This window comes from Macaca thibetana, chromosome 12 (genome assembly GCF_024542745.1).
Source record: "Macaca thibetana thibetana isolate TM-01 chromosome 12, ASM2454274v1, whole genome shotgun sequence".
In the NCBI taxonomy this organism is placed as follows: domain Eukaryota; kingdom Metazoa; phylum Chordata; class Mammalia; order Primates; family Cercopithecidae; genus Macaca; species Macaca thibetana.
The window spans coordinates 73,759,805-73,783,378 of NC_065589.1; the positions used below are offsets into that span (position 1 = coordinate 73,759,805).

The following is a 23,574-nucleotide window of genomic DNA, read 5'->3' on the forward strand; positions in this document are numbered from 1 at the left end:
GTGTCCAGTGCATGCCTGTACAGTCACAGTCTTCCTATGCTTTTAACATGCCTGCTGTCCACCATCCTTTTGTCTGTACATAAAATAGGACTTCTCGTTGACATGGCTTCTTTATTGCCTCTGATCTTGAGTATACTTTCAAATTCTCAACAGCCTGCCCTGGTTTATCTCTATACATTCTGTTTTGGAAACTAGAACTTGATCCTAATAAAAGTAAATAAGCACTTTGTTGAAATACATTTAAATGAATCACTTTTAAATAGAGATGACTAAATCTCACTAAGTTCTCAGTTGAAGCATTTGTAGCTCATAGCTCAAGTTTGATGGGTTTTATGGTTTGTTATACAGATGTTATTGAATTATTCATATTATAACAATAGTGAGGAGGGAGATGGAGATGTCAATAAATGAACACTGCTTCACTTGATTAGACTCCAGTTCTTCCATTACTTGATGCTCTTGATATGAAACTGACCTGTGTGTCTTCCTCTGTAGGTGTTGTATATTACACCGTGCGAGGGGAGGGCTCTAGGTTTGGTGCTATCAAACGTGCCTACATCCCCAACTTTGAATCCGGCCACAATAATCTTGTGCAGGAAGTTGACCTGAAACTGAAATATGTAATGCAGCCAGATGGAATAGCAGTGGACTGGGTTGGAAGGTAAATTTGCCATACATTCCCCCCTTACTTGTTCTGTTTTCCTGGTTAGAGTTCTCTACTGCTCGCCATGGCCCATGGGTGAGGCTGGGTCTGGATATGGGTACACTCAGCCATGAGTGCAGCTGGGCAATGGTTGGGCTTGCTGAAGCCCCAGCAACTGCCTCCACTTATCCCAGCATGTCATGGAGACATTATCATATCCTGTATTCTTTGTGAGCCATGAAAAAAACTGGGAAAGCACCCAGGTCAAGATTCACTATATATCTAGGATAGCATTCTTGCCAACAGAGTTCTGGATTCCAAAATTAACTTTCAGTATGGCAACACTGTTCATTTTGTGAAGAAATGGGACAGCCTCACAATTCTCCCAGCAAAGCAGTTGAGATGAAACTTTTTTTTCTATGGTAGTTATCTTGGGGACGAACAATCCACATCTTGTGTTTTTAGCAGGCTTGTAGTTAAAACAGATCGGAAATTTGACTTTCCTGTTTAGTCTTTGGAATTGAGTAATAGAGGTGTCAGTCTCTCCTGTTCTTCTAGACCTAGTAGCCCAGGGACCAGAGTCACACATTTTGGATGGTTTTTAAGTAGAACCTTAAGTAGGGTTATGAGGTAGGTGTGTGAGGTACAAACGGATGTGGAGAAGTTAGTAAGCTCCTTCTTCAGGGAAGAGGTTTGCACTGACTTACACTGGTGGGATAATGATTCCTTGAAAATGAACTAATAACATAAACATGCTTGATGGGGAAGGTTCAGGGGTCACTTGCCTCCTGGAGAATGGAGAGTTATTTTCAGTGTAAATTCTTTTTCACCTTTTAAAAAATGTGGCTGGTGTTCCTGGAAGACTTCAGCATCTTTGAAGAAGTTAATTGGGTCCTGCTGTGCCTGCAGGCTAACAGGAGACTCATTTCAGCAATTTTGGTCAAGAAACAGGGCCTTAGAGAACTGTTGCTAGAGTCAGGAACTCAGAACTCCAGACATTAACACTCTTTTCTGAAAACCAACCAGGGAATGGCAGATCTGTCTTCTTGTTTGAAGTTTTACCTCTTTCTCAGCCTTAATGAATAAGAGAATTAAGAAAGTGGTGGAACTTTTTCTGCTTGTAAGAGACTGAGACCTGCAGCCTCAGAAGTGGAAATAAGGCAGGACAGTTGAGTTTGTTATTTTGAAAGGCTGTTTCCACTCATCTTTGAGCTGACACCAGGTTCCTATTGATTCTAATGGGGCTCCTTCCTGAGGAGGAAATAGACTCATGGGCAGTCAGAGTTAAGGCACCAGCCCCACGATGCCTTATGACTTCTACCTAGAAGCCCATGTCTCATAATAACACCAGTCAGAGGCCAGTCTGACTGCTGGGTCTATGGTAGTTATCTTGGGGATGAACAATCCACATCTTGTGTTTTTAGCAGGCTTGTAGTTAAAACAGATTGGAAATTTGACTTTCCTGTTTAGTCTTTGGAATTGAGTTAATTCCATTGCGGATCCTGCGTGATTCAGGTGCTTTGGCTGTTGAGGGCAGGAGTCCCCTCAATTCCTTACTCTTCCAAGTGTAACCTGCCAAAGATGTCGCCTTGGCTGGAGTTCCCCAAGAGAGGACTATGGTCCGATGATAGGTATCTGAGCAGCTCTCTCACCAGCCAGAACTTTCAAATGAAATGCTCTCATCTTCACACCTCTTACCCAGTAATGATTACTCTAGGCTTTGCGGTTGTTTAACTTTGTCCGTCTGAATTCAGGCATATTTACTGGTCAGATGTCAAGAATAAACGCATTGAGGTGGCTAAACTTGATGGAAGGTACAGAAAGTGGCTGATTTCCACTGACCTGGATCAACCAGCTGCAATTGCTGTGAATCCCAAACTAGGGTAAGTACTTGGAGAAGTCTTCAGTGTTCTAGATATTTCTCCCTGGATTCTCATCATATTCCATGTTTCTTATAATGTTTTTTCCTAGTTATACTGAAATTGTCCTTCAGGTTTTTGGGAGGAGCGTCTATGACTGTTTCAAGAATTATAACATGCCCTTGAGATCACATAGGACCAACCATTTCTGATCAGGAAATTCCTTTGAGAACACATCTGAGAATCTTTCTGGTTATGTGGATTCCTTGCCAAATTAGAGCTCTGAACTCTAAAGTTCTTTGTGGATTTAACTGTTTTAAATGAAGGTTTCAGCAGAATTGTTTTTCCTTTCATTTAGATGTTTTAAAGTAACTCATTCATTGAAATTCAGCTAGGGGTTTGGTCATGTTTAATTAAAAAATTAAACATTTATATCCAAAATATATAAATATTTAAAATGACACATGTATAAATATGTATTACCCATTTGTAGAAATGTTCCAATTTGCAGTTTATCTATAAATCATCTCAGTGTAAATGAGAACGAGTTTTGTTATTTTTCTCTACATATCAAGACATTTATTTGAATAATCACTAAGCTGAAATGACTTGGTATTTACATATTACATACATATTTAGCTTCAGAATAGTGACACTTTAAAAAAGTTTTTTGAATAACCCCAAATAATGTTCCTACCTGGGCAGGACCAGTCTAGCCCTTTGTAGCTATGCCAGTATTTGTAGGTAGAACACTATGAGCTGTTACTACTTTGATTCTGTTATATTCATATGTTAAATCATACCCTTAGAAACTCAGCAATGAAATATGAAAAATACTTGACTGATAAGATTAACCTGTAATGAGGACTCATCCTCAACATTAGTCATTGCTACTTTTATCTACACAATATCTTAGGAGCAAAGAGATGCAATGTGTTCTATGGTGTGAATGATGTGACTGTTTCCAATGTTTTCCTCTGTAACTAATGTTTAAATTCATCTGATATTATGATCATCCTCTGATATCCCTCATAGAAATTCTTTTTTTTGGGAGATGGAGTCTTGCTCTGTTGCCCAGGGTGGAGTGCAGTGGCCTGATCTCGGCTCACTGCAACCTCTGCCTCCCAGATTCAAGTGATTCTCCTGCCTCAGCCTCCTGGCAGCTGGGATTATAGGCACCCACCACCACACCTGGCTAATTTTTGTATTTTCAGTAGAGATAGGGTTTCACCATGTTTGGCAGCCTGGTCTCAAACTCCTCACCTCAGGTGATCCACGCGCCTCGGCCTCCCAAAGTGCTGCGATTACATGTGTGAGCCACTGCACCCGGCCAGAAATTCTTATTTTTGTCTTTGTAATTCCTTTCTCTCTAGAATGGCTCAGTGTAGTCCTGGGAGGGATAGGAAGTAAGAAAGGAGTGAGAAAGGATTTCACGGCCTAAGGCCTCCAGACTCAACCTACAACCTCCTCATTTCATGATCCATTTGAAAGGTTCATGACCCATAAGTTTTATAAGCATAAGCATATATGATATGTTAAAGCTTCTTACAGCTTCTGTGGTATCAGATCTGCCAGTGGGTCCAAAGGACGATGAAGATGATAACTACTGATAATGCCACTGACAGCAATGAAAAGTGCCAACATTTATTATATTCTTGCTGTGTGTCAGCTACTCTAAGTGTCCTACATATATAAACTCATTTGAATCGTACAAAGGACCTATAAATTTGTCATAGGTTTCTACCCCTTATTTACATAGATGGGTAAAATAACACCATGCTCCTTTAGTCAGCAACTGTTGACTGTAATAAAGATGGAAAGGGAGAATTGTCATGCAGAAACTGCTGGAAAACACTGTGATAGTTCTCCTACCTTACAAGGGTCCGGGGAAGCTCTATGGAGAAAGTAGCACTGAATTGAATGTTGCAGGTTGGGATCCACTGCTAGTATAACCGGTGATAAAGTATGTGACATGTGAGGTCAGTGTGGGTGAGAGTGAGAAGGGCCACTTCCTAGAGAAAGTGGGACTGACGTGGAATCTGGATAGATGTCTTGGGTACACATAGGCAAAGGAGCCAGGCTGGTTGTTCAGAAGCTCAGGGAATAGCATAAACGAAGTCATGGAGGAGACAAAAATCATTCTGTGTATCTTTTGTGTGTTTTTTCCATTCCATTCCCTACCTTTTGTTTTCTTAGTTTTGAGTATTTAATACTTTTAAATGAAATTGAATTAATTAATTTATTTATATAGACAGGGTCTTGCTCTGTCACCCGGACTGGAGTGCAGTGGCATGATCATAGCTCACTGCAGCCTCAAAATCCTGGGCTCAAGCAGTCCCCTGCCTCAGCCTTCTACTTGCACAGCACCATGCCTGGCTTATTATCTTTAAAAAAACAGTTTTATTAAAATATAATTCACATATGGTATGTATGGTATGATACAACTTACCCATTTAAAGTGTACAATTCACTGACTCTTAGTATATGCAGAGTTGTATATGCATCATCACAATCAGTTTTAAAGCATTCTCATCACCCTACAAAGAAACCCTGTTCCTCTGAGCCACCATTTTCCTGCCCTCAGTAACTGCTAATCTGCTCTCTGTCTCTATAGATTTGCCTATTCTGGACATTTCCTACAAATGGAATCCTGCAGTATGTGGTTCTTTGTGACTAGCTTCTTTCACATGTGTGTCCTTTTTAATGAAAACCAAACAAGGTGGTATTTACCTGTTGTTGAGACTTTAAAGGCCCCTGGCTGCATTTTTTCCAGAGCCCAGTTTGTCTAAAATCCATGCATTCCTCAGTAGAATTTAAAACTTGGTCTGTGCCTGATGACTGGTTTAGACTAGAGACTGAAAAGCAGCGGCTGGTGGGCCAAATATGGCCCATAGAACATATTTGGTTGGGACAACACGGAGCTTTTTTTTTTTTTTTTGAGATGGAGTCTCGCTCTGTCGCCGAGGCTGGAGTGCAGTGGCCGGATCTCAGCTCACTGCAAGCTCCGCCTCCCGGGTTTACGCCATTCTCCTGCCTCAGCCTCCCGAGTAGCTGGGACTACAGGCGCCCGCCACCTCGCCCGGCTAGTTTTTTGTATTTTTTTAGTAGAGACGGCGTTTCACCGTGTTAGCCAGGATGGTCTCGATCTCCTGACCTCGTGATCCACCCGTCTTGGCCTCCCAAAATGCTGAGATTACAGGCTTGAGCCACCGCGACCGGCCGACAACACGGAACTTTAAGATTTTTTTTTTTTTTTTAATGTAGTGCTGACATTTAAAATTTAAGAAAAGAAATAAAATCTGTATTTGTTGCTTTGGAAATCAGAGGAGCAGATTACACTGGGTAGGTCTGCCTTCCTGGGCACTGACACAGGGTCTTGCTCTCCCCATCACTTGATATTTACAACCAGGATCTCTCCTCATTCATCTTACATAACTGTTCCTCTCCAGGTATTTGAAATCATGTAATCCCTGGTCTAGGTAATTCTTCAATGTCAGATCATCTTTGCTTACATACACCCTTGCTCTACAATTAATTATTAATATGATGCAAAATACACATTTAAAAAGAGTTGCCGAGTGTGGTGGCTCACTCCCGTAATCCCAACACTTTGGGAGGCTGAGGCGGGCAGATTGCTTGAGTCCAGGAGTTCAAGACCAGCCTGGGCAACATTGGGGAAACCACATCTGTACTAAAAATACAAAAAACTAGCCAGGCATGGTGGCACACGCCTGTAGTCCTAGCTACTCAGGAGGCTGAGGTGAGAGGATTGCTTGAGCCCAGGAGTGTAGTGAGCCATGATTGTGCCACTGCATTCCAGCCTGGGCAACAGAGTAGCTACATGAAGATAGAAATCTTTGTATGTTTTGTTCTCTGATGGATCCCAAACACAGAACAGTGCCTCTCACACAGTAGGCCTTCAATAATATTTCTTGAAGAGTAAACAGCTTTCATAATGCATTTTAAAGGGTCTGAATATCCATCCTTTGGCCAATTTTCTATTAAGGAGTTGCAGTTTTCAAGAAGGATAAATCACACATGCTCTTGTGCCACTATTTTTGCTCCCCATCTTCTGTAAAATATGAAACTGGTGTCACTGAGCGCCCAGGTCCCTGAGATAAACAGTTGGTTTCCCTGTAGGTAATGCCCTGTGCTCTGCCGTAGTGGAGAAGTCCCACCAGGTGAGATGCTACAATGAAGAAATCTTCTGTTATAGGCTTATGTTCTGGACTGACTGGGGAAAGGAACCTAAAATTGAGTCTGCCTGGATGAATGGAGAGGACCGCAACATCCTGGTTTTCGAGGACCTTGGTTGGCCAACTGGCCTTTCTATCGATTATTTGAACAATGACCGAATCTACTGGAGTGACTTCAAGGAGGACGTTATTGAAACCATAAAATATGATGGAACTGATAGGAGAGTCATTGCAAAGGAAGGTTAGAAATGAGTTAGAATGTAATATATTAAATTACTAATTAATATATTTCTAACGTCTTTACCTGTTTTCTCAAGAAGGAGCCCTGCTCTTAGGAAATGGCTTATATAGTTTTTTAGATACCACCCCTCCACCCCCACCAACTCCCACCTGCTGAATTAAATGCAGATGAGTTCATTAGCAATAATTAAATCCTTTTTGTCTTTTTTATACAACTTAAAAAAAATGCTTCTCAGGAGAAGATATTGAAATAACTGAGTTTCCTGTTAGGTTGCCCCAGTAGAGGTGGTTTCATGTGTACCAATGTTAATTCATGTCTAACCGCTTCTGGACACATTCATTTTCACTTTACTACATTGCCCAGTATGCACAACTGTAAATATCTAGAAGGAGAGGAACATTTTTGTTGTTGTTGTTGTTGTTCAGACTGTGCAGAATTGCAATGACCCAGCACATACCACATTTTTCCTATTTGGTCAGATAGATGTCTTATGTTCAAAAGAAAACATAAAATCTTGCCATGTAAATTGTTTTCCAAAAATGCAATAAAATCAGTCCCTTGATAGTGAGCTAGGGCCCTATGATTGGTGTTGGGTGGTATATACATCAATGTGGTTTAATTACTATCTTCTTGACCTCCTAGTGCAGCACACTTTCACAGTCCCATGTATCTAAAATCAGCCTGAATATTCCCAGAGCTTCAAGGCATTGTGTGAGGGAGTAATTCAAACAGAATGACGTCACATCTAGAAGTGGTGGTAGGGTGTAGTGGGTGTTTTCTTTTCAATAACCTTTTGTTTTGTTTTTCCCCTGTGGGTAAGCAGCAATGAACCCTTACAGCCTGGACATCTTTGAAGACCAGTTATACTGGATATCTAAGGAAAAGGGAGAAGTATGGAAACAAAATAAATTTGGGCAAGGAAAGAAAGAGAAAACGCTGGTAGTGAACCCTTGGCTCACTCAAGTTCGAATCTTTCATCAACTCAGATACAATAAGTCAGGTAATCACCAACTTTGGTATAAGATACTCCTCATTACTTGGAAACCTTATTTCAAAATAATGGCTATGTTGCTGGAAGATGGCAGTAGATAACAACAGGCTAATCTCTTGGTGCATGAAAGGGGTATGTGTATATGTACGTGTGCTAGGGGAGAGGAGCATTTTGACCATTTTAACCAAAGAAAGATAAAATTGGAGGTCAAATGAAATTATGCAAACTACCAGCAGATAAGTAAAAATGTATTAGCCTTCATTGTTGTTTGGAGTTATGGATATGTACTTCTAGGCCGCAGAATCCAGCAGACATCAGTCCCCCGCTAAGTGTGAGTTGGGTTAACAAGTCACAAAATGGGTTTCATAGGCATCAAAAATCTTATCTTTCCCATTGCAAGGCTAAGCCAGTCATGTGCCTTCCTACCCGTACCTCTCTGTCTCACTTTCCTAGTTCTGGGCCCTGCTTCCTCGGGTTACCTGTGCGCTAATTCGTCCTTCAGCAGTGTATGGAGCAAGATGAAAGGCAAAGGGAAGTGAGGAAAGGAAATAGCCTTTTACTAAGTTCTTATGTCAGATTCTCTCTTCAGTGTTAATTCAGACATCTGTTACTTCAGTTACCTTATAAAGACCTCCTAAACCTTATAAAGACGTTTTATTCTCATCCCAAGTAAAGACACTAAGGCCGAGACAGATTTAGTAACTTGTGTGCCTAAGTCACATAAAAAATGGGTGAGTTTTAATCTCAGAAATGAAATAATTTTTAGGTTCAACTCTATCCAACCCAAAACTCAGCATCTTGCTGTCTTGGCCCAGTGTTCAGTATGCCAACGTCCCAGGTTAAATGCTATGGATATGTGGCCTTTGACAAGTCACTCCCTTCCTGTCCCCACATGTGAGTCATGGGTGGAGTCCGGGGTTGTCTTGAGTCTGCTGATATTTTGAGACCCTAATCAGCCTTGAAAAATTGCAACTCAGAGCTGAGACCCCCATGAGATGACAGGGGTGGCAAATGCCTTTTCTAGGGCATGGCTCCCTTGTTTTGGAAGTAGTACCACCTCTCTCCAGAATACTCCAGAACACTCCAGACCCTACCAATAGAATAGCTTTTGTGCCCTAAGTGCCCTTGCAGCTTTCACACTTGGCCATTTTAAAGGTAGGAGAGGAAGGCACAGTACACCTGGAAAGGCCATCTCCCCTCCCTACCACCTCTGGACCCTGAAGAGAAGGCGGAGGAAAGTCTGGAGGCTGCCCCTGAAGGAAAAGCATCTCAGCCAGCTGATGCTCAGAGAAGGGCGGCCCCTTTGGAAAGTGCTGGTGGAGTGGGGGTGGGGGTGGGGAGTACAGCCCCAGCGCAGCTGTGCTAGAAGAGCATCTTGTTTGAACCAAGAGTTCTGAAATTTGAGCATGCCTCAGAATTATCTGGAGAGCTTGTTAAACATAGATTCGTGGGCCCCATCTGTTGGACTTCTGATGCAATATGCCTGAGGTGGCCTAAGAATTTTCATTTCTAACAAGTTCTCCTGTGACGTTGATGCTGCTGGTTCAGCGACCACATTTTGAGAACCGCTGCTCTAGTCCTTTGCTACTCAGAGTGTGAGTCATGGGCCAGGAGCCTTGGGATCCTATGGGAGCTGGCTAGAAATGCAGTCTCTCAGGCCCACCCCAGACCTTCTGAATCAGAATCTGCATTTTAGCAAGATTCCCCAGGTGACTGGTAGCACATTCCAATTTGAAAAGCTCCACTCTGGAGGGCTGACAAAATGGTAATGAGATAGATATTGATGGAGGCTTTTGGAAAATGTCTTATTAACTTATAGCTATGCTTTGTCTATGGTTACATCTTGAATGACGGACCATCAGGATCACAGAATGTTAGTCTGAGAAGAAATGTAAAGATTATCCACTCCAGTACAACCCTTGGATAAATCATAATATATGCTAAGGTAGAAATAATAAGATTCTAGACTTACCTGGGGAGCTTTTAATGGTAATACTTGAGCTCTATCCCAGACCAATTTAAATCTAAATCTCTGTGAATGGGCATCAGTAATTTTTCTTTTCTCTTTTTTTTTTTTTTTTTTTTTGAGACGGAGTCTCACTCCATGGCCCAGGCTGGAGTGCAGTGGCAATCTCGACTCACTGCAAGCTCCACCTCCCAGGTTCACACCATTCTCCTGCCTCAGCCTCCCGAGCAGCTGGGACTACAGGCGCCCGCCGCCACGCCCGGCTAATAATTTTGTATTTTTAGTAGAGATGGAGTTTCACCATGTCAGCCAGGATGGTCTTGATCTCCTGACCTCATGATCCGCCCACCTCAGCCTCCCAAAGTGGTGGGATTACAGGCGTGGGAACCACCACGCCCGGCCTGGCAACCACCACGCCCGGCCTGGCATCAATAGTTTTGAATAGTTCCCAGGTGATTCTGAGGAATCATTGCTCTAAATTCCCTTTTCTTGCAATTAAGGTAACTGAAACCCAGAAGAAATGTCTCCTTGGAGGGTTGGGGTGGAAATCACATCCAATATACTTTGGATAGACCATCTGTTATGATCTATCCTGATTTGGGTGGTGACAAATCTTGATATAATATGTGGATCTCACTGGTCTTTGGAACCATCTCAAGTTGTTTAGCACTGAGTAGATTTTCAGGTTAGGCAGTGAACCAGATACCCACCTTCCAAACCTCTCAGGGCAGCAGAGAAGATAAGTGATGCCAATAGAAAATGTGAGTGGTACAGAAATTGGCCGGAGGGCCCAGAGAGGGACTATCCCACTGCAGTGTGGTGGCAGAGATGATAGTGTAAATGAGGGTGAGTAGCCAGCTGACACGTGGACTAGAGGTGTTGGGATGCTGCCTAGGCTCTGCTGTCACCTGGCAGAGCCACTTCCAGTTGCTGGGTATGTCTGTAGTCAGGTTATTCATTCTGTCAGGACCTAACTGCTGTTCTCACCTGCTTTCCAGTGCCCAACCTTTGCAAACAGATCTGCAGCCACCTCTGCCTTCTGAGACCTGGAGGATACAGCTGTGCCTGTCCCCAAGGCTCCAGCTTTATAGAGGGGAGTACCACTGAGTGTGATGCAGGTAGGAGCACTGCCCGAGCAGCCACAGGGGCCTGGGAGCACTCCTCTGCTGCCCTCAGGAGTCTGAAGAATCTCTGTATGCTGGGTCCTTGCAGCAGAGTGGGGATGGCTGGAAGGAGGGATAAGGGATGTGGGAGGTATAAACAGAGCTGAGTGGAACTTAGGGGGCAAACAGAACCATGTTCCAGTGACTGCTGAGAGTTATTTGCTAAGATCTGTAGAAATGTAGATCCAGTGCCCCTAAATCTATTGCTGTGTTGTTTTGTAAAAACATTTTGAAGAGTGACTTTTTATAAGACCTCTACCTCAAGCTGGATTCCCGTTGCCCCAGAATCCACTCAACCTTAACTGGAGCTCCTCAGGGTAGAGAACCATGTTCAGTTTTGACAACTGAAAAAGGGCTACCTTTTGAAAAGTGCTTTATGTTATAAGGAGATGAAGACCAGCCTGAGGAAGCTGTGGTTTAATTCTCGTCCCAAATGTGTGGGTGATCTATTCTTGGCAAGACTTTTTTCAGTGACGCTTTTAAGGAGTTAATAAGCCAGGCGGGAACAACTAGTGTCCCTAACTAGCATCTGGTGCTGGAAAAACCTGTGAAAAAGTCATCCTGCAATTCACTAGTGGCCCATTTTATGGCTCACATCCTTGGGGCCTTCCCCCAGTTTTAGCTGATGGGGAAAGGAAAACGCTTAACCACCTTCTACCACCAGGGGGAGCAGGCAGTTAGACCAGGAACCACCGTTTGATTCATTCCAAATAGGCTGAAAAGTTGGTGGGTTTAGGGAATGAATCCAGGGAGAAAAAAACTGCTTCTTGTCTCCCCTCTTCCCCTACTCTTGCACTCATCCCAATGCTACTGGGGAAATATTGGTAGGAATCCAATATTTCGAGCAATATTTGGAACAAAATGACAATTTCAGGCTTATGAGATTTGTTCTATGCTGTGGATAGATTGTTTTGCCACTTAATGCAATTTCACATCGTAGGAGCAGTGTGGTCCTGGTTGTCAGCTCATCTACTACTTTTCCCATTTAAACTTTTTGCCAAGCAGATTTTATCAAGATTCTTGTTTTAAAGAACTTTAACCGAAGTAAGCACACGAATGATGGCAATCATTCCATATAGGGCTTCAGTTTGGTATAATAATTAAGCAATTAGTCCAGTGAGATTTCTTGAGTGCCAGCTATGTTTCAGGCACTGTTCTAAGTGCTAGAGGTAACAGAAGTGAACAAAACAGACAAACCCCCTGTGTGTATTGAGTTTACATTCTAAGAGGACAATAAATAGAGAAGTCAATAAATATATAGTAGGTCAGGTGGTACTATGGAGAAAAGGATGGCAGGGGAAGAGGGATGAGGATGGATTGGGTGGGGATTCTCCTTTAGATAGCATTCAGGGAAGACCTGTCTGATACAGTGAACATTAAGTAGAGACTCAGATTGAAGGACTGAGCCAGGAGGGTATCCAGACTCTTTAAATAATATACACATGTGACCTATACTTATTAAGCACCTTCAACATATAAGACACTGAAGCACTAATACCCCATCAGGCATATCCTGGGAGTATGTATGGGCCTAGCTGGGAGCAGGGACCTGGAGTAAGGGCAGTTTGGGAGGACTTGAAAACTCAGGAGCTCTCTAGCTAGTTGCCTATCAAATATCTCTTTATGTGTAGCTATGTGACTGCCTGTTGACTGATCAATTACTACGCTTTGGTGCCTTTAGTTGAAGTTTCCAGGTGGGCCTACATTAAACTCTTGGTTTTAACTGGATTCATGGAGAATTCTGAAAACTTCAAATGAGAATGTGAACATTTTAAGAGATTATTTTACCACTAGGTTCTTGTAACTATTCATATATGTGCTCCAGAGTCTAGTACCTCTCCATTGTTTTTTGGGAAAAAATCTATAAACTGCCCCCTTTCTTTCCACTAAATGTATGTTACTCTCCAAGACCTTAAGGAAATTCACTGGACTTAGGGGGAAGGTAAGCTTTGACAGGGAGACTAATTGGCTGGCTGGCCCACCCTTCCTCCCAACCCTAACCCGGGCCGGATTGCATGGTGTGGGCACTCTGCTGAGTACAGCTGACTAACACTTGCATGGCTTTCCCTTCCTGCAGCCATCGAACTGCCTATCAACCTGCCTCCCCCATGCAGGTGCATGCACGGAGGAAATTGCTATTTTGATGAGACTGACCTCCCCAAATGCAAGTAAGTCTGAATGTTGAGGTCCCAGCTATAGGCCTTGCCTCTTCTGGGGAAATTTGAGACCTTAAAGTAGCCAGGAAAACAAATACAAGAACCTCACCAGTTCACTAATTCTTACATTTTAACCAGCTTGCCTTCCCTCGAGGGAGTCCACAGAGAACTGAGGCAGTGCTTCTTTAGCTAGAATGTGCGTAGGAATCCCGTGGAGATCTGGTTCAAGATCTCCGTTCTCATGCACACAGATTCTGCATTTCTAAGAAGCTTTGGGTGAGGCCACAGGGTCTTGGACCACACTTTGAGGAGCAAGGAGTTAGAGAAATGGCAGCAGCATTTTCCAACTCACCTGGTATTGTTAATTACAACAGGGCTGTGGGAGAAGAGCTGTCTGCAGGGCTGCCTTAGTACAAGGCACTCATAATGAGCAGAAAGACTGGGATGAAGATTCGGAAAGAAGATGACTGTGTTGAGAAAACTCTTAACATGGAGCAAGATAAATAGATGTCTTTAAAAAGCATTTAATGAAAGCATATAAAAGAAAAAAACATAACCATGGTTTCCATTTGTACTCTCTAAGGAAGCATTGCATAGATTAGACACCAATAGGTTTTCGTGACCAGACTCACCCCATCAGTGCCACAGCTACTCCATTAAAAGTGAATTTCTAAAATCAGAGCACTATTCTTTCTGCTTGTCTTCTCTTGGCAGAATAAACAAAAGTCATGCAGGATACATTGTCTGTTCAACACATAATTTATGCAGTCAAAGCTCTCTACTTCAGGATGCGCTCAGAAAAATGCAATAGAAGCCTAAGAACGTAACCGCTAGTGAATGATTTTGTTTTTCCTTTCAGGTGTCCTAGCGGCTACACCGGAAAATATTGTGAAATGGCGTTTTCCAAAGGCATCTCTCCAGGAACAAGTAAGTTTTAAGAATGTGAGCAACCTGGAAATTACTCATAGCCCCTACACTGAATGCTGTCACAGCTTTTCCACTTAACTCAGTCTTTGAAGGAGTGCTTCTAGCCCCCAGTTTCTGCCAGGATTGCGGGCTCCCTTGTGTTGATGTGCTCTCTGCTCTCTTCTTCTATAGCCGCAGTAGCTGTGCTGTTGACAATCCTCTTGATCGTCATAATTGGAGCTCTGGCAATTGCCGGATTCTTCCACTATAGGAGAACCGGCTCCCTTTTGCCTGCTCTGCCCAAGCTGCCAAGGTCAGTTTCATTATGGGGAACATTGATGTTTGAAGCCTAAGTAATTCACAGGAAGCCATGGGAAGGACTTCGTTTCCTTTCTAAGTTAAAAAAGCACAATACGCAGTTCACCTATTCCACAGAAACAAAAAGTAGTGAGGATGTAAAGCAGTCACTTCAAATCACAACTTTAGTCAAATGCTTCTCTAAAGCCTGAGTGACAAGCTGTGTTTTGTAGTCCAAATGGTTGTGCCTACTGGTAGGTGTTCAGGTCAGAGAGAAGTGAAAAGGCAGCTGTGTGATGGCCCAGGCTTTATCCTTCTATGTGCTGGACTCTTTTTCTTTTAGATCTCATGGTTCAGGAATGTGCTTTAACGTTTCCAGGTAGCTAAGGGAACTTACTACCATATTTGACAGTGTAAATTCAGAGTGGGAATTGAGCATTACATTTAAGGAAGATTTAGCAATGTGGAGGAAAGGGTAATATTACGAAAGGTTGTATTTGTTGTTTTTGTTGCTGCTGCTGTTGTTGTTTTAAATAACAAGACACTATTTTGGTTGCTTCTTTCCAGCTTAAGCAGTCTTGTCAAGCCCTCTGAAAATGGGAATGGGGTGACCTTCAGATCAGGGGCAGATCTTAACATGGATATTGGAGTGTCTGGTTTTGGACCTGAGACTTCTATTGACAGGTCAATGGCAATGGTGAGTATGGTTTCAAAATGATTATTTGAAGGTTGTCATTTATAGAATAAATACTTTTTATAAAGAATAAAATTCACCTAGAGAAGACTGAAGTACAGCAGTAGGCCTCTCAGAATAAAGTCTGCACTACACAAACCAAGTTAGGAAACATTAGGCTTGTTGCTGAAAGGTGTCTAAAAACATTGGTAATAAAATTGGAATTTACCCCTGCTCTAAGCCACGCTGTTGAATTGGAATCATGAACAGTCTTAAGTTTAACTTGAATATTGAAGAGCTTTCTGGTTTTTTTGAGGGTGGTGTGTGGGGAAGACATGATATTTTGTTTTTATTTGATGACATTTTATATGTTTAAAAGGAGTAGGGAACTATATTTTTCCTAGTGTCATGTATTTTTCTGCCAATGTACAGTGATGAAATAAACAGTGATTTTAGAGTTGGCATTGGTCCAGACCCCGGCTCTGCCACATACTAAGTATGTGAAAACAGACATGGAGCTTGATCTCTCTGACCCTCATTGTCCCTGTTGGTAAAATAGGTACAATAATACCTCCTGGGAGGACCAAATGAAATACTTTGTGAGGGGGCTTCCACAGTCTTGGCGCTGAGGGGGCTTTCTGTAATCAGTATTGGGAAACCACTTTCAGAATTTTGTGTCTCCTTCAAATCTTTCTTTTTTTTCCTTCTCTGAAAATATAATACTATCCATTCTTTTTCCCTCCCCTCTCTCCTTATTCTTCTTTTCTTCTTCCACCATTATCCTTTTCTCTGTTGCCCAGACCCAATTCCCAAGTGAGTTATTTAACAGAATTTGGATATAAGAAAAATGTTTCTGTTTCCTTGAGTTGGTAAATGAGTGCATGTTATGTTACTTTGCATAACAATTTGCCATATGACGGCCTTGTGTTTTGCTGGCTTTTTTTTTTTTTTGCAAGTTCTCTTTTGGGTAACTTTGGCATAGCACCTAGCATACCTCCAGGTGTGAGGAAGGCACCTTTCTTTGTGTGTGAACCAGATTAGTATGGTGTAATCTCTCTTTCTCTCTCTGTGCCATTAGAGTGAAGACTTTGTCATGGAAATGGGGAAGCAGCCCATAATATTTGAAAACCCAATGTACTCAGTCAGAGACAGTGCTGTCAAAGTGGTTCAGCCAACCCAGGTGAGAAACCATACAGTCTTTTCCTTCAGTTACTGCTGTCGCTGGATGTTAATCTATTGAGTTATGTCTTCTTAGGATTTTCCTAACCTTCCCTCCAAATGGAAGGAAGCATAGTGAGTGGTCCGTGCTGCAGCTGCCCTGTCTGTAGCAACAGGACCAAGGACATAAGACCTGAAAACAATCAGAATCCTGTTCTGTTGCAAGTGGTGGAGGTTTGGCAACCATGCCGGGGCTGCTGACCAAGAACCTTTCATTCTGAGTGGTGTCAGAGCAAGAGAGGTCTGAGTCCCTTCAGGAGCCTGGTAAACACAGTGCCTGAAGCACCACAGCTTCTCTACAAATACTTGTGAAATGAATGAGTAGAGAATTGTCAGGTCATTATACAGGAATTTGGGGACTGGGCCCACTTTCTGGTTCTTGCTGCCATCCCAAGCGTGTGGGTTGAGGTGGATTAAAGGGAGAGGGACCTCTTATGTTTGCTATTGTGATACTTTCCTGAAAAGTACAAAGGTCTCTAGAGTTGATGGGCAGATATCTAAACTTCCTTGTTGCAGCCTTGTCACTCAGTCATCTTTAAGAAGAGCTGGGAGATGAAATAGAAATATAGGTGAAGGGAATAACTTTTCATAAGGTCTGCATCAATAGCCGCAGCACCACTTCTAGTGCTTGTCAACTGCGAACATGTGTCTCCTTTGTCACAACTATGGCCTTAGTGACAATGAATAACTGTCATTGTCAACACCTATGCTCCTTTTGGACTCGAGATATGGCACATTTTAATACAGAAGCTAGAAATGTTTATTTTACAAATATTTTGTGATTTTAAGATCGGAAATGTTTAAATCTTGAAAGCATTTTCCCTGATCCTTTGATAAACAGACATGAAAACTTTAATCACATGATAAAAGACATATGACATTTCATTTGACATCTTCACTTAAAATAAAACGAGGCCATGTATACAAATGCATATCCAAGTTTGAGAATAAACAAGTAATGAATGTGAAAATATAGGAAAAGGAGTGAATTGTCTGCCTTGTAGTTTATTATATATTCATGGTAATTTGGTCTTAAAAGGGAACCTTGGAATTGTATGAATGTTATAGAAAAATGCATAGAAGATTATTAATTCTATTATTCTCATCTTTTCAAAAATTCAGCCTCTTTTTAGTAGTACTATGAAATCTTAATTTCCAAAGATAGGATTTATTAATATTCAAAGAAATTATTAAGATCCAAAGATAGGATTCTCAGTTCATCAGTGAGGTTGGGGAATTATTCTTGCTGTTCTTCTAGGATTTGGCTTCCAGTATATAACTAGAGTATCTTTATCCAAAAATTTGGTCAACAGTGGGAGTAAGAAGGCATAGAGAATACAGTAGAAATTGCTAGTAGTAAGTGAGAGTGGGACCAGTGAGGGCTGTATTTGCCTCCCAGGACTAAGGTATGAGGTAACTTAGTGGTTGCTGCTCTTGATTTTGGGGCGGTGGGAGTGATGTTTAGTCCTGGCCTCTGGGTCATGCAATAAAAATGGTGCCTGATGATGTCTGTGGGAGAACAAGATGGCAAAAAGAGCCAGAGTTCGTACAAACTTTACAGCAAATTTATTTGCTACTGAATTCTTTCAAAATTGGGTAAAGGCCTTTAATATGTCCACAGGTGACTGTATCTGGAAATGTGGATAATAAGAATTATGGGAGTCCCATAAACCCTTCTGAGATAGTTCCAGAGACAAGCCCAACTTCCCCAGCTGCTGATGGAACTCAGGTAAGTTGCTGACTCCTGAAATAATGTGGGATTTGGAAAAACTTTGGGATGGCTGGGTTGTTATTAACCTTAAGCAAACAAGGGAGACTCTGACATGATCAAAGATCCCAAGATGTGTTGACAGTTAATAAACATAATTTTTTAAAAAGTCATAGATTGAAAAACTTTCCACCAAATAAAGCTACATTCTAACATTGAGTTGGGAATAATGTTCCTTGTAACATGGGAGAACATGTCACAAAGAAGAACAAGTAGACTTCTGGATCCAGTACCTTCAGACCAGGGACATTTAAGTTGAGAAATAGACTCGGTATGAATAAAGATTTCACTGTGTCAAAGATACAGATGAAAGATTCTTCTCTGTGTGTCGTGATTTCTCTACAGCATGCATCTTTATTCCTTTAAGCTGTTCTTCCCGCTCCTGCTATTACAGATCTTTACCACTAGATGGCACGAATTTACATACTCTGCCCATTCATCATCCATCTATTAATTATTGGCCAACCAATCATCTAACTAAAGTTATTGCTCTCGATGTGTCAGGCATGGTGTTTAATACTGGAGACTGAAAGAAAAAAATGCCAGTAGATGGAGCTTCTTAAACATGCCTGCAGGTCCTTTGCAATTGGTACACTATTTGTTCTCCAGGAAAAAATTCAATAAATATATTTGATATTAAACTCTGTATTAATGTGTATCATTTGTTTTAATGAATGCATATGCAGCTATCTCAATATTGCTGTTTGCATCTGGACAAACTGTTTTACCTCTGGGGCTACAGTCCTCAATAATAGTTCTCACTGGGGGCACTATTGGCATATTGAGTGGGACACTTCTTTGTGCTACAAAACTGTCCTATGCACTCAGGAAATTTCAGTATTTCTGGTTCCTGTCCACTAAATTCCAGTAGTGTCTTCCCTAATTCATTGTGACCCCATAAATCACCTCCCGTCCCCCAACACATGTGTACTCACTCTTAGTTGAGAACCACTAGGATCTGGAATGTCTCTATTCTAAGATCCTATGACCAATTTTGTGAAGTAATGTAAAGAAATGAAAGTCTAAGAGTAGTTGGAAATTTTACCATTTTATACAATCTTTATTTCTCAAATTTCATAATCTATAAACACTGATATCTGGATAACTTGGCAGTCTCACTGTCACCTTAAACATTGGTTTCTGTTCTACTCATTTAAATCAAAATAAAATTTGAGCTAAATTGATGCTGAGAAGAGTCTCTATAAGGTTTCTGTATGCCTTCTCAAATTCCCTTATTTCTTCTTCTCATGTCACACACACACACACATACACTCACAGACATACATAAATATTGTCTAGAAAGGAATTTTCAGTCTCATATTTTTCAAGGGACTAAACATTTTTTCTTTAAGCTGTATTAAAAATGGATTTTGAAGATTAACTTTCCACAGACACATGGATACTTGAATGTCATATATTTGGTCCTCCAAGCCTGAGTCAACCTCAAGCTAGTGCCAGATTTATTTTGTATTTTCAACATTTTTTCTCAGTCCATCTCTAGTCTAGTGATCTTCTTCACTAAATAGAGATTTTCCCCAGCTGGTGCAGGAAGGTGACTGCGGTGGGGAGGCTGAAACCTCTGCCTGCATGTCTGGTATCAGAAACAAAATGTATACTGACAGGATCTTTCAAAGGAGAGCAGATCTTCACCAATTGTAGTCTTTTCTTTCTCTTTCCCTTTGTAATATTTCTCTTTCCCTTTGTAATACCTTGGTTCCTCCTCTTACTTTTTTACATTAGTGAGGCTGAGACCCTCTAAAATGTGTCTTCCATGATACGTCCAGGGATCTTACTGTATTTCTTGTGTCATGGGCACTGAGATAATAGCCAGCATGACTTAAAAGCAGTAGAGGTGCTTGGGTGAGATCACCTAGGTTGATTTGAACATGCCAGAGTCTCACAAATGTGTCTTTCATCCATAAATATGTTAAAAGACTAACAATTAAAAACACGGGCTGGGCACGGTGGCTTACGCCTGTAATCCCAACACTTTGGGAGGCCGAGGCAGGTGGATCACGACATCAGGAGTTCAAGACCAGCCTGGCCAACACAGTGAAACCCCGTATCTACTAAAAATGCAAAAATTAGCTGGGTGTGGTGGCACATGCCTGTAGTCCCAGCTACTCAGGAGGCTGAGTCAGGAGAATTGCTTGAACCTGGGAGGCAAAGGTTGCCGTGAGCCGAGACTGCGCCACTGCACTCCAGCCTGGGTGACAGAGCAAGACTTCATCTCAAAAAATTAAAAAAAAAAAAAAATTCAGTTCTATCATTTTCCAAAAGTTACATTGATATGCATAGGATCCCCCAAGGAGACAGAAAAAAAAAAGTCACTATTCCTTTTCTCCTGTTAGTAATTGCTTAACTCCAAGTTAGCCATTTCATTTTGAAGCAATGACATCTAAGAGATTTTGGCCCGCCCCACTTAACTGTAAGGGCCCAGAGGCAGGGCTCTGACCTGAATGTCTTCCTGTTCCCCTTGGGGACACTATGTACAAAGCAGGAACTCACTTGAATGTGGGTTAAAGTGAAGACCTCTTCTACTTCTGTAGCCCTGTGTTCCCCACTCCTCCACAGGCTGGTCCCCTGCTTTCACAGAGTGAGAGACACCCCATAAAACCTGCGGGCTGCCTCGGCTCCTGTTGAGAGTAGGCTGTCTGTTCCCTTGTCTGGCAGTCAGCACGACAGGCAACTTTTCAGTCAGGCGTGGGCCACGCACCATGGTCCAGCGTGATTCTCTTTGGGTTCTCCAGTTTATGGGCCCCTGGGTCCGCTGAGTAATCATTACCTGCCCTTCTACCTGCAATTCAGTTGTATAATCTTGCCATGACTCAGCAAATATAGGATAATAAGTGTACCTACCTCTGGGGTTTCTTAAAAAAAAATCAGAAACTTGTAAAACGCTTAGAGTAAGCACTCAATAAATGTTAGATGTTTTTGTTATTATTATTATTATGATACAGGAGGGAATGGTGAAGGGAGAAGGGATACTCTTGAGTTGACCAAAGAATGTTACTTTAGGGAATAAGAGTTATAGTTTGGGTTCGCCATCCACACCCAATTTTCAAGCAGCCCCAGAAATCTCTTTTTCTCCAGATGCATCTTGTGTGTGTCTGTTTTATGTGTTCTCTCTGTACTGAGGTAACCATGTGATCTGCTTGTAGATACTATGGCACAAATTCTGTAATATATAAATTTAAAATCAGAGAAGTATTTAAAACCATTGGATGAAAAGAGCCCGGAGAGTTTCAGTTACTATTCAGGGACCACAGGAGGAATTGAACGATTTACCACATGGGCTGAATCATGGTTCCAGGTCCCAAATTGCTTTACCCTTCAGTAAGAAGAAACTTTAACATTGAGACGCGAGGAAAAGAAACCCACAAAATCATACCATTACTGAGAGGTTTTTGTTTTCCCCTTTTTATTTAGGTGACAAAATGGAATCTCTTCAAACGAAAAACTAAACCAACTACCAACTTTGAAAATCCAATCTATGCACAGGTAATTTTTAACAATTTTTCTTAGCACAGACATTTTTTCTTAGAAATTATGTGATTGGTCAAATTGGACACACACTTAGATTATTCTAAGCAGAGTGGCCACAAATAGTCTTCTTTATGAAAAACCATGTATGTTGACCTTGGGATAATAAATGGCTGATTCCTGTTACGTTGTGTTCTTAGATGGAGAACAAACAAAAGGAAACTGTTGCTGCGACCCCACCTCCATCACCTTCGCTCCCTGCTAAGCCTAAGCCTCCTTCGAGAAGAGACCCAACTCCAACCTATTCCGCAACAGAAGACACTTTTAAAGACACTGCAAATCTTGTTAAAGAAGACTCTGAAGTATAGCTATACCAGCTATTTAGGGAATAATTAGAAACACACTTTTGCACATATATTTTTTACAAACAGATGAAAAAAGTTAACATTCAGTACTTTATGAAAAAATATATTTTTCCCTGTTTGCCTGTAGTTGGAAATATCCTGTGTGTCTTTTTTTACTTATGCCGTCTCATATTTTTACAAATAATTATCACAATGTACTATATGTATATCTTTGCACTGAAGTTGTCTGAAGGTAATACTATAAATATATTGTATATTTGTAAATTTTGGAAAAATTATCCTGTTACCAAATTTGCTAATAAAGGTGTCTGCTGATTTGGGTGGTGATCATTATAGTAAATGATCCAGCGAGAAAAGGAATTGACTTGGGACCTTTAGCTGTGTCTAAAGAAGAGGCACTGCTCGTATTTCCTATCAAATTATCTAGGAAAGGAGTCCAGGCCCTGCTCTTGGGTCCATTTTTACACATTAGCACTTAATTAATGTTCAATATTACATGTCAATTTGATTAATGGGTATGTTGATAGGGGCCCCTATGTGTTGTATAGACATCTGGACTCGACTGTAGACTCCTCAGATAATACAGAAGGTAGACAAAGCAATTCAGTTTGGCCCTTCTGTGTGTTGGGATTGTCTAATCAGAACTCTCGTTTCATGTGTGTTCTCTCACTAGCTGCCAAGGCAACATTTGTATTTGTGATGTCTATGAGGAAATCCCATATCATTAAGTGCCAGTGTCCTGCATTGAGTTTGTAGTTAATTAAATGAGCTCTTCTGCTTGATGGACCTTGGAGCAATTTCTCATTCAAGGTGGTCACCTGCCCCAGTAGCTGGAGCTCAGTAGCTGAATTTCTGAAACCAAATATGTGTCTTCATAAAATAAGGTGCAAAAAAAAAAAAAAAAAATACCAGTTAAGCAAAGCCTCAACTGGGTTTTTGTTTCTATGAAAACATCATTATAATCACTATTTATTTCCTAAGTTGAACCTGAATAGAAAGGGAAACCATTCTTTTTAAGCTTTTTATTAGGCCCTTTGGTGAAATGTGTACCTTCATATTAGAATGTACTGTACAGTCCAGATCTTTTCTTTGTTTGTTTGTTTTGTTTTGTTTTTTTTTTAAAAGAGATGGAGTCTTGCTATGTTGCCCAGGCTGATCTTGAAGTCCTGGGCTCAAGTGATCCTCCCAGCTCAGTCTCCTGAGTAGTTGGGATTATGGGCGTAAGCCACTGTGCCCAGCTTCCAGCTCTTCTCTTAAATAGTGGGTATAGTCTGCACAGTAGGAACCATGGCAGGAATACACACTTTCCCATAGCAAATAGCATTCCTGACTCTCTGTGCTAATATTGCACATTTGTTGAACAATGAATGAATGGATGGATGGATGGATGAATGAAACATATACTACTGATTATTTTATTCCAGAGTTCTCAAAATATTTGTTGCTCATATTTTGAGTACTGATTGTAATTACTTGGAAATGTACTTTGATTAGATAAACAACTGGAAATAATGCTGCTGAAAAATTTCTAATAAATGTGTATTTTATCAGATGTTTTCTGTGTGCTTCATAAACCCCGGTCATGAATCAGTTGTATTTTGCTGTGTAAAAAGCTTGAGGCTTTGAGTGCTCTTAGTCATACCAGTTCT

The 23,574-nt window shown here is 41.3% G+C and overlaps 1 protein-coding gene across 1 annotated transcript in view; it reads left to right on the forward strand.

Annotated features, from left to right (window-relative positions):
* Positions 1 to 23,477, forward strand: part of LRP2 (LDL receptor related protein 2) — a 213,535-nt gene extending 190,058 nt beyond the window's left edge. The window contains exons 67-79 of the mRNA XM_050750442.1: positions 496 to 661; positions 2,398 to 2,526; positions 6,719 to 6,939; positions 7,763 to 7,939; positions 10,895 to 11,014; positions 13,137 to 13,227; positions 14,075 to 14,142; positions 14,314 to 14,434; positions 14,986 to 15,115; positions 16,170 to 16,271; positions 17,931 to 18,038; positions 21,507 to 21,578; positions 21,761 to 23,477. Coding sequence (XP_050606399.1) covers positions 496 to 661; positions 2,398 to 2,526; positions 6,719 to 6,939; positions 7,763 to 7,939; positions 10,895 to 11,014; positions 13,137 to 13,227; positions 14,075 to 14,142; positions 14,314 to 14,434; positions 14,986 to 15,115; positions 16,170 to 16,271; positions 17,931 to 18,038; positions 21,507 to 21,578; positions 21,761 to 21,928 — 1,673 coding nt within the window. The 3' untranslated portion in view covers positions 21,929 to 23,477. The remainder of the gene's footprint in view (positions 1 to 495; positions 662 to 2,397; positions 2,527 to 6,718; positions 6,940 to 7,762; positions 7,940 to 10,894; positions 11,015 to 13,136; positions 13,228 to 14,074; positions 14,143 to 14,313; positions 14,435 to 14,985; positions 15,116 to 16,169; positions 16,272 to 17,930; positions 18,039 to 21,506; positions 21,579 to 21,760) is intronic.
* Positions 23,478 to 23,574: the final 97 nt, after the last annotated feature.